The sequence below is a fragment of the Perissodus microlepis genome, chromosome 11, assembly GCF_051167445.1.
Source record: "Perissodus microlepis isolate ML-2025 ecotype Zambia chromosome 11, ASM5116744v1, whole genome shotgun sequence".
Lineage (NCBI taxonomy): Eukaryota > Metazoa > Chordata > Actinopteri > Cichliformes > Cichlidae > Perissodus > Perissodus microlepis.
Window position 1 is genome coordinate 32,367,023 of NC_140471.1, and position 16,544 is coordinate 32,383,566.

At 39.7% G+C, this 16,544-nt stretch overlaps 1 protein-coding gene across 1 annotated transcript in view; it reads left to right on the plus strand.

Annotated features, from left to right (window-relative positions):
* thsd7ab (thrombospondin, type I, domain containing 7Ab) overlaps positions 1-16,544 on the plus strand; it is a 201,257-nt gene that overhangs the window by 89,891 nt on the left and 94,822 nt on the right. The window contains exons 5-8 of the mRNA XM_084944211.1: positions 642-710; positions 4,945-5,100; positions 8,205-8,408; positions 13,722-13,916. Of these exons, the coding sequence (XP_084800337.1) occupies positions 642-710; positions 4,945-5,100; positions 8,205-8,408; positions 13,722-13,916 (624 nt within the window). The remainder of the gene's footprint in view (positions 1-641; positions 711-4,944; positions 5,101-8,204; positions 8,409-13,721; positions 13,917-16,544) is intronic.

Below are 16,544 nucleotides of genomic sequence, written 5' to 3' on the forward strand. Positions count from 1 at the left end.
TGTTGTTCTTTACCTTTCAATATAAAGTGCCTTGAAAGAACTATTGTTGTGATCTTTTGCTCAGAAATTAAGCTTAAATGAACTTTTTTCCTGTCTACAGTGAGCAAACAGGCATCAATTAGCTCTGTAGCTCGTGAAATCGATCTGCTGCTGTTTTCAAATACAGCCAAGAGCATTTCAGCAATTGCTTAACTGCTCCTTTAAATACACAGACAGACTAAAAAGTCGCACTGCATAATCACAGCTAATGTTTATTTTCACTTTCATTACCTAGTCTGCTGCTGTTAAGTTTGAAAAAAAGAAAAGTGTTAAAAAAAGTAATTTCTTTTCATGTGTCAACTTTCTTATCTAAGCTGATAAAATGGCATGCTCCTAGGGTCCACGTGGCTTTCCCTCTGATTTGGCCTTGTCGGAAGAAATGAACCATGCACAGCAATTATTTTATGCTTTCCACTCAAACCAAAGATTTGATCTGCATTTAATTGAACATGTTTGGGTTATGAGGCTTAGGTCTGCTGTTGTTGTTGCATTAGTTTCTGCCTGTCTCCGTTGTGCCGTTTCCCTCCCTCTGTTTCTTTGATAGTGCCTCTGTCTCCCCTGTGTGTGCGTAGCTAATAGCGCTATCTCCCTTGTAATTGCAGCGGGTCAGACCCAAAAACAGCAGAAGCCTAGTGTCCCCCCTCTTCTCTCCATCACCTTCCAGATTACAGGTAGGTGTTTTTAGTCATGCTGTCACAAAGCCCGTCTCCCCGATTTATGCGTCCCCCGCCTGCCTCACCCCTCCCTCCCTTCTGTCTTCTCCCCTCCAATTGCTTTCATTCTTTTCATCTTTCCTTTTGGTTGCTTTTTCCATTTCCTTTTGCCATGTTTCCTTTGCTTTTCCTCATGCATTTCCTGTCCTAACCTCTTGGTTAGTTTGTAACTTCTCCTCCATTCCTCTCCCTTCTCATTGCACCAACTCTTCTTGTCTTCTTTCTTGTCAATCTTCATTTTCTTCTTTCCTCTCCTCTTTCCTCTTTATTTTTCTTCACACTTCTCCACCCTCTGCTTTGTCTTTACTTTTCTTCCCTTGTCCTATGTTTTTGTCATCTCTGGTTCCTGCTCTCTTTTTGTTTCTTCTCTTTTTGCACTTGTTTCCTTTCCCATCATCCTACCCTCATCTACCTTCACTCCTCACCTCCTTTATTTACCTTTTTTTGTTGTTTCATTTGGTTTTTATTCTTTCTCTGTCTCTTCTTTTTTCTGTTTCCTTTTCCGCTTTTCTTCTTCCTTGTTCTTTTTACAGAAATGACACCTTAGAGTTTGTCCCAGCTGCTGTAATGCTTTAGATAATTTAGATAATCATAATCACGTTCAGTGTACACGAGCCAGTTGTGCAGTTACAATCCCAAACTTTTGCTCTCTTGCCAGTTCTGAGTTTTGTTTTCAAGTAAAACAAAGGATGACTAGTTTTACACCAAAGTTCTGTTTTCTACTGGATAGAAGAATTAAAGCTTTGAAGGAACTGTAAGACAAACTTTGTTCCACTACAAACGGAATAGGGATAGCAAGACGTTTTCCACCGCTGCAGACAGTAAGCCGCACTTGCAAGAGGGATTTTTTTCTACCGTTGTCATTTTTGCACAATAGAGAAATGAACTCATTGGAGAGTACACCATGAAATGGACTAACAGAGAGTCAGGATATTCTCCAGGATATTTTCTCCCTTTTAGAGAGAGGCTGATACACTGTCAGCCCCCAATTTAGTATTCACAAATGGATTGATGTTAAAAGATTGAAGAGAGTGTAGTTCTCCAATAAGATGTGGATTAACAGTAGCTCAGCAAACTCAGTATTTGACTTTCAGTGTATTTGTAAAAGGAATTAGACATTTTGCATTTCAAAAGGCCCTTCTGCCTTTCCCTGTACAGTTCTGAGGGATTTATGATTTGGCTCTCCTGCCTATGAGAGACTTTAAGCTTTAGATGTCTTGTAGGAACAGTTGGGATACAGGAAATAAAGTGCTTCAGGTTGAACATGAAGAAGAGTTTTTTTTTTTGTTGTTGTATGAATCGTTAAATATCTTCTTTTAAAAAACACATTCCAGTATTAATTACAATATTTCAAAAGTAGAGATCAATCCATACTCAGACTTTGTAGAGAAAAAGCTTCTGATATGTATTTTTCATTATCTTGTTTTCAACCAAGAATCAGTTTTCACAGAGAGCGGATTTTCTTATAGGGGCAAAATCTACTATAGCTGTACTTCCTATTACAACAGATGGTGCCGATTTATTCTCCTACAGCTTCACATTAAAACCAGACACAGTCCACCCACACTGTTACAGTTAATTTAAGTTCATGTATAATCATTTATATTTATGATATTGTATTGTGTATAACAACATGTAGTTAAACAGGGTTTTTGTAGTTTCGTCTGTTGTATCCCCACAGTTCACCTCAAAACATTTTCAATTTGAAGTAGGAAATCTTAAATCAGACCTGGTCAACTTTTAGCTCATATTTTCATAATTATGTTTCAACCATTCATAATGGTCGGCTCACTATTTTAAACATTCATTCAGTACCTTTAGCTACTATTCAAATATCTCCCCCTGTATAGGCCACGTTTCAATTATTAAATTAAACAAAAATAACTGTAATAGTTAATCTTTCCAAGTAGTGAAGAAGTACCTTCTACAGTACTTGTCATTATTCATGGGAATCAGCGTTTTATAGTTATCTTTATTAAAGCTATATAGCTCAAGAAATGTTGAAGACAGAATTCTGCGCAGAATGAAATCTGATTTACAAGCTCAGCTTTGCAGGTTTTCTGAGTGTAGCTGCAGGAAGACAGGTTCAGAAGTGTCTGTCAATGTGGGGAGCTTCAGGGTTGGACTTGTCTGCTCAGTGAGCCAGACTTCTTCTAATCAGGAAAACCTGGAAGCATGAAGCTGGTGTGCTGCTGGCTTCATGCTTTAAAGGGATGATTTAAAATTGTAGGCAACACACTTATTTTCTTTCTTTAAAAGTTACATGAAAAGATGAAGGCCAATCTCATATCTGTCTGGTAAATATGAAACTACAGGCAGCAGCTGGTTGGAGACGGGGAAAAACAGCTAGCCTGCTTCTCTCCATTACCTCCAAAGCTTATGTCTCATGTCATCAAGACAAATTGCCATTTTAACACTTGATTGGTTCAGCAAACCAACAATCAATCAGTCAACAAGGTGTAACGTGTTAATTAGCAAACTTAAAATGTTCTGTTACAGAGCCAAGCAGTTTGTTTACCTCTGGTTTCAGGCTTTATGCTAAGATAAGTTAACTGCAACATGAGTCAGGGCTTTAGTAGGATCACCTTTGATCTCTATTTTCTGTTTTGATTACATAGTTGTTCCATAAACAAAGTAGATATCAGTGTAATGAATATCTGTCTTTCAAACATAGGTGTAACAACACCTGTATGCTTTGCCATTTGACATGTCAGGAATGAACTATTGTTTTGGTTGTGCAGTCAGCTGAAAGCTCTGTTGACAGCACATTTGCAGCTGGCATGCCACCTACAAGCATCTTTTTTCCACAGTCCAGTGAATGGTGTTGTTGCCTTAACTTACATGCAACACTCTTTTAAATTTTCTCTCAGAGAAGGGACTTTGGGTTCCCAAGTGCCTCTTCAGCTTGTTTGGCACCACATAAGCATCAGTCAATTCTCCCAACACAGTGTGAGGGCTGTTGACACCCCTGTTCCGACTGAGGTCATTTGCAATAGTTTCTATGGACACAGAAAAAAAGGGATCCATTTTTCGCACCATCTTCTCTGTTCTTCTTCATGTAATGTAGTTACTCCGGTTTGTCCACAGGCAAAAAAAGTGATTTTTTTTTTCCCAGTTTTGCCAGTTTGCTTTTATTTTCTGAGGGAGCCAGAATTGTAAAGATAAAAGCAGACCTTAAAGGCAACCAATCTAAATGCTGATGGTGTCATTGTTTGGAAAATACAGTCAGCAGTCGGTTTTACTTTCCTGGAAAAGAAACCTCTCTATTGCCTTTTTGCATCAGATTAAATGTATTACTTTCTGCTAAAACTGTGTAAACAATACACATGGAAAATATGCAATTAAGCTGCAAAACCCTAAATACTGCGTGTGGTCAGGCTTGTATCAAAAGTCCTCTTTCTCCTAGTCTCTTTGTTCATTTCCTGTCAGCCTCTAGTCTCATGAGGCTCAAAAGGGTGAAGGGAAAAAGAATGTCTCTGAAAGCAGAAACATCCACTTTGAAATGACACTTGCACGATTTTGTGCATGAATAAATGCATTAACTTTGTATCTTCAGGAACTCCACACATCAGATTTATTTATCATGATGCAGATGTGTAGAAATGTATTCTGCACAGTTGTCACAGAGCTGTTTCTTGCACAGTGATAGCATCTCCTCTTTTCTTCCCCCCAGAGTTCAGACTGGCATGCATTTACCAGTAGTTTCGTGGAAAGAGCTTTTTTAGAATCCAGCATGGCATGACTAGGAGAAGTAGATGCCAAATTACACCTCATAGAATAAACATGAGCCAAGATATTGTCCGTGTTCTCTTACACCTTTAGTGTTGTATTGTTGCCTCCTCTTCCTATGTCTCCGTTGAGAGTCCGTGGGCAGGGCTCCACAATGTTTTATGCTGCTAGCAAGGCGTTGTACGAGATAATCATTGCTAATTTATCATTCTGACATGCTAACAGGGAGACGATAAACAAAACAAAGGGATAATAGTGTCTACTTCACAGGCATGTTTTGTTTTTTCACTGTGGCTCTCATCTACCCTCTGCAGGGATTTTATGCCAGGAATAAAAGCAAATAAGCATTTTTGCGCCCCTTGTTCCTACTCCTTTCAATGCTGCTAAAGAAGAAAAATTCCTCAGAATTAGGCTCATTTTATCTGCTGCTTATTGTGTGTTTCCCTTTTGTTTATCTGCACAGCCTCCCGCCCAGTGGAAAACAAGCTATGCGAAGGTCCAATCCCCAACAGATCCCAGCTGTGCCAAATCCCCTGTCCCATCGACTGTGAGGTATCACCATGGGGTGCCTGGGGGCCCTGCACCTTTGAAAACTGTGATGATCAGGCTGGAAAGAAAGGTACCTGAATGGTTGAAATATGTAATTCAGTCCAAACTATTATAGTCAAAAGGTGATTGCTATTTCTAACTGCACTCTATTACATTTGGCACTGTGGCTCTGTTTTGCACCTCTCAATTGCTCTACGTTTGTGGAACTGCATACATGTAATGCATAAGCTGGGGGAGTCGAAGCAAGACTCCATGGCGTGCACAGAACAGATCGGCACTATGACATTCAATTCAGTTCCATTTATAGAGTGCCAAATCAAAACAACAGTTGCCTCAATGCCTTATATTGTAAGGTAAAGACCCAACATTAATACAAGTAAAACAGAGGAAAAACCCCAACAATTATATGAGCATCTATGAGCAAGCGCTTTGATAGTGGGATTTCAATCACCCTGCAGCCTAGACCCATTTCAGAGTAACTGAGTGAGGACTTAGGATCACCCGATCCAACCTTAACTATGTGTTTTATCAAAAAGGACAGTTTTAAGCCTAATCTTAAAAAAAGAGATAGTCGCTGTCTCTCGATTCCATACTGGAAGCTGGTTCCACAGAAGGGGAGCCTGAAAACTGAAGACTCTGCTTCCCATTCTACTTTTAAATACTCTAGGAACAAGAAGTAAGCCCACAGTTCGAGAACAAAGTGCACTAATGGGGTGATATGGTACTATAAGGTCATTAAGATAAGGTGGGGCCTAATTGTTCAAGACTTTGTATGTGAGGAGCAGGATTTTTTTCTCTTTTTTTCTCTTTCTAGTCCCTGTCAGGACTCTTGCTGCAGCATTTTGAATCAACTGAAGGTTTTTCAGGGAGTTTTTAGGACATCCTGATAATAATGAATTACAGTAGTCCAGTCTAGAAGTAATAAACACATGAAGTCGTTTTTCAGTGTTCACTGAAGGACATATCCTGGTCAAAAATGACTCCTCACAGTGTTATTGGAGGGCAAAGTAATGCCTCCAGTCAGTTAATTTAGTCAGGAGTCGGGATGGAGGTGGGTTTCAAAGCAGGTTGCAGATTCGCCAGTCACATTTTTCCCTGGTGACCAACAGTTGCCAGGGAGTCTCCGAGCGGTCTCTAAGCCTGCGTGACTGAGGCCTCAAATAGGGTATCAGCTGAGCCTTCAGCTAATATGAGCTGCCATTATCAACTAAACTGTCTCTGTCTGCTCTAAGTACTATACTCAGTGTGTCACGTTTTAAGCATTATTATGCTTTATCAAAGCTGTTGTGTTACACTGGTTTAAAATAATTACAGACACTATCTAAGACCGGCTGTTCAGTGTTTTTTCCTAAATACTCCCCCTTCTCGCCTCCATGTAGTCTTCATTATAGGAGATAAACAAGCCGAAAATAATTTGTCAGTCATCTGTCACCCTCTTGTGCTCCTGGCACCGAGATAAATTCTCACCCGATTCAGTATTTTGTGCTGAAAATACAAGAACCTCTTAAATTATTCCTTGTTATTGTTTCTAATAATTATAGCTCAAAAACAATGAAAAAAGTGGCTGCTGTGTATTAAATGCTGCTTGAACACCATCCATCATGTTTGTTATCTTTTTGTACGAGGCCGTTATAATTAGAATGCTGTAGAATAATATGATTGAGCCTGAATATGCTTAATGAATATGCAGTCTTTATATCGTTTTACATTAAAAAATATTCTTATATTGGCTTTCACCTTACCACATAGCTTCAGAGAATATCACTGAATTTTTAATGACTAATTGTCTCCAGTAGTAGCAGGTCATCTTGTTAAAAAATAGGTAAAAAGCATACAATTTCTAAGGAAACTACAGCAGCCTAATTACATTTTCAGTCTAAAATGTCCCTTTGTTGCATCAGAATATGGCAGTCTTTGTTCATAGTGTGAGTGAATAACAATGTTTATGCAAATATTGCACATAAGTATAAACTTAAGCAATGAAGTGAAATCATGAAGGTTTCTTATTGATGAGCCATATCAAGAAATGAACCATCAAACAAATATTTAAGTGCTCAGACTTTAGTAAAGTAAAATGTAATGTAAGATCTCACTATTTGTAAAATCCTACATTAATAATATTAAATTAATTAATAGTATAAATCATTTTATTTTTGCACTATTTTCAAGTGGCTTTATTTATTTTTAAGTGGATTAATGGTTCAAAAAGATGCTTACTTATGTTATACTGGAACTTGGTGCACACTCTCAGACTCCAGTGAACAGAAGGTTTTAACAGTATTTGGTTGGAGCTGGGAGTCAGAGATGACCATATAAGTAATATCTTGTCTCGCTGATGTAGAAAGAAGACTGAGTGCTCAAAGAACTCTGAAACCTGACCTTTTGGCTCACAGGGATTACTTACATATGCACAAATGTAATTTATTCAACTGTTCACCATGTTTTGTTAGAATATCCATCACTGTAACAGTTTTTATATGACAGAAAGTAAGGAAAAACATGAAAGGCCCAGTTTAAACAGAGAAGTAGTTGGTCTACAGAGAAATACTTGCTGTATATACGATAGAGGGGAAATTATATACATGTATTGCATGTGCTAACCCAGCGGTCCCCAACCCCCGGGCCTCGGACCGGTACCGGTCCGTGAGTCGTTTGGTACCGGGCCGCGAGAGTTGAGGCTCAGGTGTGAAATGTATAGTTTTCAGGGTTTTTATCAGTTTTCAGCGTTATTTTGTTATCGTTTTTATCGTTAACTCGGTTTTCCTGGGTCTTTTCACGTGTGTTATGAATAAATTTTCTTTTTTTCGGTACCGGTACTAGTTTTATTTTGTTGTATTTATCCGCGACACCTTAAAGGCCGGTCCGTGAAAATATTGTCGGGCATAAACCGGTCCGTGGCGCAAAAAAGGTTGGGGACCGCTGTGCTAACCAACTGCTATCAAACCCACCTGTGACAGATGAAACTAGACAATTTTTTTTAAAATGTACAATGTGTATGATTAAAAAAATTATCACATGATATAAATAAATACAATGCAATAAAATAGAACTTTTAACATGTAGTGGAGTAAGATGAGGACTATTTTCCCCTTATGTATGTGGTTGTGTGAAAAAACTAAAGCCTGCTATACACACAAAAGTTTGTCAGTTGTGATAACTGTCTTTGCACTGCAGGTTTCAAACTGAGGAAACGACAGATTACAAACGAGCCAACGGGAGGTCCTGGAAACTGTCCACACCTTGTGGAGGCGGTGCCATGTGACGAGCCCACTTGTTACGACTGGCAGCTGATCAGTCTGAGTCCGTGTATTCCTGATGATGGGAAGCAGTGTGGCTCCGGCACCCAGATTGTGCAGGTCCAATGTGTCAACAGCAACGGTGAGCGAGGAATGTTTAATCCTAATGTGCCCCACATTTTCAAAATGAGCTGAGTCATTTGTTAAAAACTAACCATACTCTTGCTTACAGACAGTGTTTGTTGGCTGACATTGATGCTTGCTCCCTGCGCATCCTTGCATTTTGCTGCATTTTCGACCCACCTTGATTTGCAATAAAAAGAAATTGCTGGTCTGAGCTTGCATGAAAAATCCTATATTTTCAAGGTCACCTGTCCACCGACCCTGCAACTCTTGCAGCACAGCGCTGTACGTGAGGAGATTTCGACAACATGACTCCCAGTTGCCATTCGTCTTTGTGAGGAATGCTCTCCCTTGGCTCCCCTTCCCCCCTCTCCCTGTTAAAGCTCTTCTGCTTTAACGCTTCCTCGGTTCAGCGTTGCTACCTCTCTCCTGCCGTCTCTCTCATTACAGTTTCCTCTCTGCACGCACAATTAAACCTTACTCGCTTTAAATCAAATCAATCCTCGAGCCCCGAGTCTTAGAGTATCTCGTGCCCTTTGCTACTCCCTGATTTTTACTGCTTCTCTTTATTACTGTAAATCTTTAATATTAAGGGTGACCGAGCAGAGATACTTTGTTGAGTTCCTCTTGCCTTCAGCTATCAGACATATGTATGACAAAATAAGTCACAACACACTATTGAGTTGGGGGGTTTGAGCTGCTGTGAGCTGTGCATCAAATGACATGGCATGTTTATTTAGTCAGCATGTAAAGTTATACTGTGATGTTGTTCTGGGAATCTCATTCAGTTGCAAATCTACTCAGTAAATCTTGAATTTATGATGCAGTGCAGTGACTTTGTTCATGTTTTCCACACTAGAGAAGTTGATTTGTCCTTCTAACGTCTCCCACAAATCTCACTTCATGCATCAGCTGCAGGTGCTCAGTGAAGCTGGGCTGCTGGAAACTCTCCCCTGTACGGCCGGAGTACAGCAGAAACTCTGCGCTGTTCTTTCACACCATGACTTTGGTTGATTGATCCCCGCTCACATTCACTCCCTCATCTGATGAAAATTGATTTGTTCTGTTTGGATTTTTGCTCTGCTTTTCGCCTCAGAGATTTTTCACTGCAATGCTGGCTGTATTTTTTCTCGGATTGTGTCCCAGCCATAAAAGAAAAGGCCACACAGCCAGGCCCCAGACAACAGACGAAGGTCGATACAAATGTTATTGAAACTGGCTATTGATATTCCCCATGCTGACTGCCTGCCCACTTAGACAGGGAGCTGTTTCTTCTCTGCATACTGAGCATGGAGGTGTTCCTCTCATAGTGGGTGTTCTGTTCATTCATGTTTCCTCTGTGCGAGTCTGAAAACTGCTGGGGTCCCTTGTCACTTCTTATTTTCATGCCTTCTTAGTTCAGTCATGATTGGTTCACTGCGTATCTGTCAAAGTGACATCTTAATGCAGAGTCAGGCCCAGTCTGACTTGTGAAGCCTCTCTTTTGCTTGAATTTTCAATTCACTCATTGAAAGGTTTACATTTTCTTGTGTGTGTGTGCTGCCGAAAGAGGAAAATATTCTCCGCCTGGTTCATGGCAACACATGAAGCAAACCAGACAAATGTGTGGGTTATTTTAATCCACTTAAGCGTGATACCAGCAGCTCATCAATAAACCATGAATAGTTGTGTAAAAATGTGGGAATCCCATGTGAATTTGCAGTTTCCATGTTCAGTGCCACTTTGTTTGGAGACGAGCCACAGTCAAGAGTGCATCAGTATGAATATTTTACAGCTAATCAATTTAAAAGAGTCATAATCATCTGTCATGTCAGTATAAGGAACATTAGTGTAGTTATAATCCACTGCCACATTAGGGAAATTCTCTGCAGAAAGAAGATATGCTGATGTGACACATCTACATTTAAAATGTTGTTGTTACTATTAGTGTCATTATTATAAGAACTGCTATAACAAACATTTTAGCACATTTCCCCCTCCCTCTCTTTGGGTCATCTGTCTTCTGATAAGCAGCCCCTCGTTAACAGAAGGTTTGAACAGCATACACCCCGATGACTCTCATGTTACACAGCATTTAAATTATTTTGCCATTGTTTTAAAATGTTTTTAATTTTTGGTGAGGGAAATTCTTGGACTTGTGGATTGCACCTGTACACTACAGATTCAAGCTTACTAGAATTTGCTTTTAACTTCACCCTCTTGTACGAACATGATCACTTCTGGCTCCATTTATACCGGTTACCAAAGTGCTAACATTGTAGCTTCAAGCTTTGTGGCTTTGTCCATCTGTTATATGCAGTCTGTTTGGTGGTTTAGACTTCTGCAGTGTAACTTTATGCTATGCAATACCAGCCACGATAAAACTTTTCCCCCTCCTATATCCCCACTCAAGTCAACTATATTTATTGCGCAACTTTTTTGAGGTCTTTATACATTTTCCACCATTCCTGTTGATAGCTTCCATAATCTCCCTACAGGAATTTGTTGGCATTTGTGAGTTTTTATATTGATACTGTGACTATTATTCCCGATAATGAGTCGATGAGATGATGTGATGCTTCTCTCACTGATAAATTCAAAAACTGAGTATAAACATTGGCCTTGAACAAGTCGATCACAGTAGTTGCAGATGCATCCATTTATTATTTGACCTTTGGCTAAGTTTAATTTAAGAATCCACATTAGTAATATTTTATTCATTAGATGAAACAGTGAAAAGAATAATAGTCCCTCTTTAACTGTTGCAACCTGTGTGCTTTATATCAGATATGACAGATTTATTGCCATTAGTTCACAGGAGTTTAGAAAAAAAGTTTAATTTCAGTTCTCAAGCAGCACAGTCATATTAATAATTTGCGCACGCCCAACCATTATAAACTAATGTTTCATAACCATAATCATAACACCCAAAGCAAAGCTGTGGCTGCAGCCACAGTGATCGCTATGTCACCGCATGGCTGCAATCATAATCTCAGCTACTGCCTGTCTCAATCAGCCTCAGCAGCATTCAGTGAGAGAGCTGGGAGAGCTCCTCTATTTATCTTTCTAACTGCAGTAGTACAGAGTGTGTCCACAACCAGCGCAGTCTAATACTTAACATAGTTTTACAATACAAAGTTGTCTTTTTGCATAGGTTAGATTGCAAGATTAGATTATTATGAGGTAAAACAAAAGTAAAATTTTACACAGTTATCCCCCTGAAGGCTGACATTGGACCCCCAAAAACGGCAGACCTTATATGTGGGACAAGCCACAAATTTTTGAAACCAAAAATGTGATTGTTAATAATACATTGTGTTTAATAAGCATATCTTAATTGAGGCTCAGTAGAATCTACTGTATGTATGAATAGACATACAGCAAAATAGATCATGCATAAGACTTGAATGTATGAGTAAAGTACAGTAACTGTGAAATTTTAAGCTACTTATGTACAGTATTTGATTCAATCTGCTCTCCGGGCTTTTCCTGTTTAAAATCTTTTGTCTTTTCTTGTCTTCGCATTACCTTTTGTATACACAAAAACAATTAAACAAAGCCAAGTTTATGCTGCCACTCAAGAGAACAAGCGTGACTCAAAAATCTAAAGTGGGCCGTGTGCTTGACATTGTGCCATCAATTAAGACACACAGCTGTTCACTTTCTCAGCTCTTCCCTCCGCCTCTGTGCTGAAATGTAACGGGTAACAATGAAATTCTTGCAATGAATGTTTTCCGATTTTTTTCAACAATGATAAGCAGACTTTTAGGGCAAAATCTGAAAATTACTTGTGTTTGTGTTTCAGGTCTTTATCTGGTTTATATTTCTCTATTTAAACTTTAATCAGTTTTTAATGTTCTTGTTTTGAGTCACTTTATATATTCACTTTTAGACATTTTCTTTGATAAAATGGCCAACACAGGTGTTTAATTACTGTATATACTGCAAAGCACCATGATTTAATTGGGATGTTGATGGTAAGATAAACTGGGAATGTTTGCCCTTTATTAACTCAAGCAGGACGGTCATATGTGCTGCTTGAGAACTGAAATTAAACATAGGTAATACTAATGGGGCTATAGGTGTAATGTTATGGTTTCATGTGTAATATGGAGGTGAAATAATGAGTAAACAACTGTTTGCATGCAGAACCTGTCATAAATTTATCCTTAAAAATGTTGAAATTTTCAGATGGTAGATTCTGAGTATTCCACTATACTGAGAAAGACATATCGAATAAACTGAACCACCTGTTACACCTTTCAGCAGACAACTTTTGTTGAAATGAATACTGTTACGGCCCTAACAGGGCCTCCTCCTGAAGTTGCCTGTGTGGGCGTGTCCTACCAGCTGTCCTGCCTTAGGTAACCACCTTTTTCTTTTGTACAGCTGACTCACATCAGCAATTAAAGGTATTTAAGCCCAGGGAAAGGTGAGCTCTGGGCCAGAGTGCCATGTGAATGGTTACAGCTACTGAGCTGTGTGTTTGTAGCTAGTGAGCTGTGTGTGTTCTGCTCCTACTTGGTGGAGAGGAGTGTGTTTGGCAATTTATCCTTCTCTGGCTTACTTCTCAGTTTAATTGATCAACGTTTGAGTTTTGTTTTGTTTCTTTAAATGGTGAGAGCGGCTTGTCCGTCTCTTTTAGTTAGTACTAATAAAACTCTTTAATAAAACTCTTTAATTTAACCATTTTGCCTCTTTCCCCGTTTTCTGACCCGGACACATTTTGTTACTTCCCCCTCATCGCCTAAACCCCTTTTAGGGGAACTTCACAAGTGGGGGCTCGTCCGGGATTTGAACCCGGGACCTTTCGCAATACAAAATGACCATTGGGACTTAGAAACACACAAATGGAAGTTTTGAATGTATTGTAATTGCCAATAACACCTGGAATTTATTTAAAGCACTTGTTCAGCTGGTTTCTGTATGATCAAATAGATCAAATCATAGATCAGATCTGGCAAATAGAAATGTCTTGTGATTCCCATTAGAGTGAAAATTACTCTAATGTTGTTTTATTACAGAATACCCTTACTAGGTTCAATCAAGGTGACTCAGCCTGTGTGTATAGATAGATAGATACCCACTGCAGAAGTGCATATACTCTGAATTGACCTGTAATGCTGAAAGTGGTCCAGATGTGCACAAGCAAAAAGCCTTGAAGGAAAGATCAGCCAAGTATAACTCTGTAACTTTATAAGAAGAGTTGAGTAATTTTATGATCAGTGATTATCATAAGCAGATTAAAACACTATTATCCTATTTTTTGGGGTTACCAAGTGATCACCCCAGCCTCACGACAAGCGGCCATTTATGGGCTTTTGACCCTGTTGTGTGTTCTGTTTTGCTTCAGGAGAGAAGGTGGATAGAAATCTCTGCACGTCTAACCCAACTCCAGAACCTGTGCCCTGTGAGGTGCCTTGCTCAAGAGACTGTGTGCTCAGTGACTGGACGTCCTGGTCCACTTGCTCTCAGACATGCTCAAGCAAGACCATTGAGGGCAAGCAGATGAGGACCCGCTCTATTCTGGCCTACAACGCTGGGGAAGGTGAGTCTGGACCCACCAACAGTCGACTGTCCATGGTATATGGAAATATATGGAGATGAGGCCTGAATATTGGCTTAGTCACAGCCTTTCAAGTTGTCCTTTGCTGTCACTCTTCGAATGTCTGGATTTCACAGTTCTCTGCATGTGCATTTGTCCTTATCTCAAACAGTCTGCTTATCTGTCCTGGTGATTATTTCTGTTGCTCTGTCTCCTCGCCTGACACTCACTTTTTTATCTCTTTCTAAGATCATTTCTCTGCATATGCTTATTCTCTCTCTGGTTTTAAATTTCTAAGAGCGTCCGCCGTGTTTGTTTGCCGTCCTTTTTGTCACGTCTCTGAATGTTTTATCTGGGTGTGTGTTTTCCTCACAGTCACTGCAATGGTTGTGGCGTGGATCACTGTGATGGAGGGTAACATTTGAAAACACATTTTGATGGTAGCTCTTGTATCCCTCTAGCTATGTGTCTACATGCAGAAAAATTTAAATTGTTAGTTTGTTTTGAGCTTTAAAAAATGTGTACATTACCATAACAGCTTTAGGGTAGCTTATAATTGATTTTGAATTTATTCAGCCAGTTGTAATTCAGTCAAGCCTTGTTAGCCATGTGTGAAATGGCTGAACTCTGTTAGCGGTTTTCAGTTGTTCTGCTGTAGTATTAGCTCATCTAGTGTAGACCTCACCTGCCACATTAACATTTCTGACATCTGTATTTATCAAAGGTCTTTCACAGGTGCCGAAGTTTCCAGAACTTTATGGTAAATATTTGACTCTAGGCAGACTGGATAAACTGTAGTTGTAGAGTTGTAGTTTAGATTAGCTTTAAACCCCTACTCTACTGTGACACAGTTTTATGAACACACAACAATACCAGAAATCTGGAAGCTTTCTCTCCATCACAAGTTTCCCCCCCAGAGCAGATTATCTGATTAGAATTTGCTCCTTGGCAGATTTTTTTTTTAACCCATGTGTTACATATTAATGAAATATTGAGGGGAAAAAATAGTTGGAACTAAAGAACTGCTCAAACCTTAGGATACAGGGCTCTAATAATATGCATCCACCAATGTTTGCATAGAATTCCGTGCTAATTTTAATAAGCTTAATTAATGACCTATTTAGCATAACTGCTTACATTTAATTCTGTGGTTGATTATGGTGGGACTGTGGAAAGCCCAAGTGGCTCTTACTGTTTTATAGTCATCAGTTGAATCACATTCAAGGTGCATGCTAAGTGGCCGTTTCTCCAGCAAATTATAGTTTGTCTTGCAAACATGAGTGCATTTAAATAACTGATGGAAAAGTGTCAGAAAATACGCAAAAAATGATGAAAAAACAACATCTGACTCTAACTGTCTAATAAATACCCAGTAACGACATGTCCCACATTCAGTTAGGTTCATAAATCTTTGGGAAAAGATGGTTTTGCCTCTCTACACCACAGTACTGGATTTTAAATTAACCAATATGTGATTAAATCACATGTTATAAGTATTACAGGGATTACAGACATTGTTCTACATAGTCTGATTGTACATATGTGGTGATTCTGTAAACAATTAACAGCAATGTTTTTGCTAAATCCCTTGAATTAAAGCTAGAAGTCTGCACTTAAATCACATATTACTTGATTTATAAACCGCTGTGTTGGTGTGCAGAGCCAAAACTTTGTCTTTGTCTAGCAATTTATGGACCAAACTGTATATGCACCATTATTTGTCACTGCATCATGTGTTTCCTTTAAACTGCCTCACATTTCCCCCGTTGTCCAGCAAAACAACATTTTCTAGGTCACTGTTCAGCCACAGCTGAGGCTCATTTGCGATACCATGTCAGGCCAGTGTCGAGTCTAGCATTGCCCCATTGTTAGTCAGCTAAGGTGGCATGGCGCAGTCAGCAGAAAGGAAGTCATGCTCAGTGGCTATTAGGCTGGGATTTGTCAGAGTTGGCAGTCTGTGATTCAGACCCGACTGTGTGTACACCGCTACTCATTTAGGAGCTGGCTTTCGTTCAACTCCGGCAGAGAAATACAGGTGTGAAGAATTCGCAGAGCTGCAATGCCCCTCAATCTTTCCTGAAAGCCCTAAGTGTCTGCAATTACTCTGAAACAGAGATGGCTCTCTCAGCCCATCGACCCAACAACTGACTGACTGCTGCCTTACAAGAGAAAGGAAAGGGACATGGGCAAAGAGGGGGCATAGCGATGGCAATAGTTAAAGGTATTAAACACTAAAGTAGTGGACTAAGGAGCTTGGAAAGAAAAGCATCTGGACTTCTTTGAGTTGCATGAAGACGTTTCACCTCTCATCCAAGAAGCTTCTTCAGTTCTAAGGGTCAATTGGTGGGGAGTCCCAGATTTAAACCTAGTGGGAGTTTCCCCCCAAAGGGGGACAAAGGACCCCCTGATGATCATCTACCTAATCACATGAGCCAAGGTGTGAAAGCGAGTGTGGGTCCCAATCAGCCAGGGTTTCGGGTGAGCTCATTGTGAAACCTGGCCCCACCCTATCATGTGATTTCCTGAGGTCAGATGGCCCAGGATGTGAGTGGGCGTTAAGGCGTCTGGGAAGGGATCTCAAAACTGGATTATAGATGGTAGACAGTTGGTGTCGTAAACCACCGCCTCTGT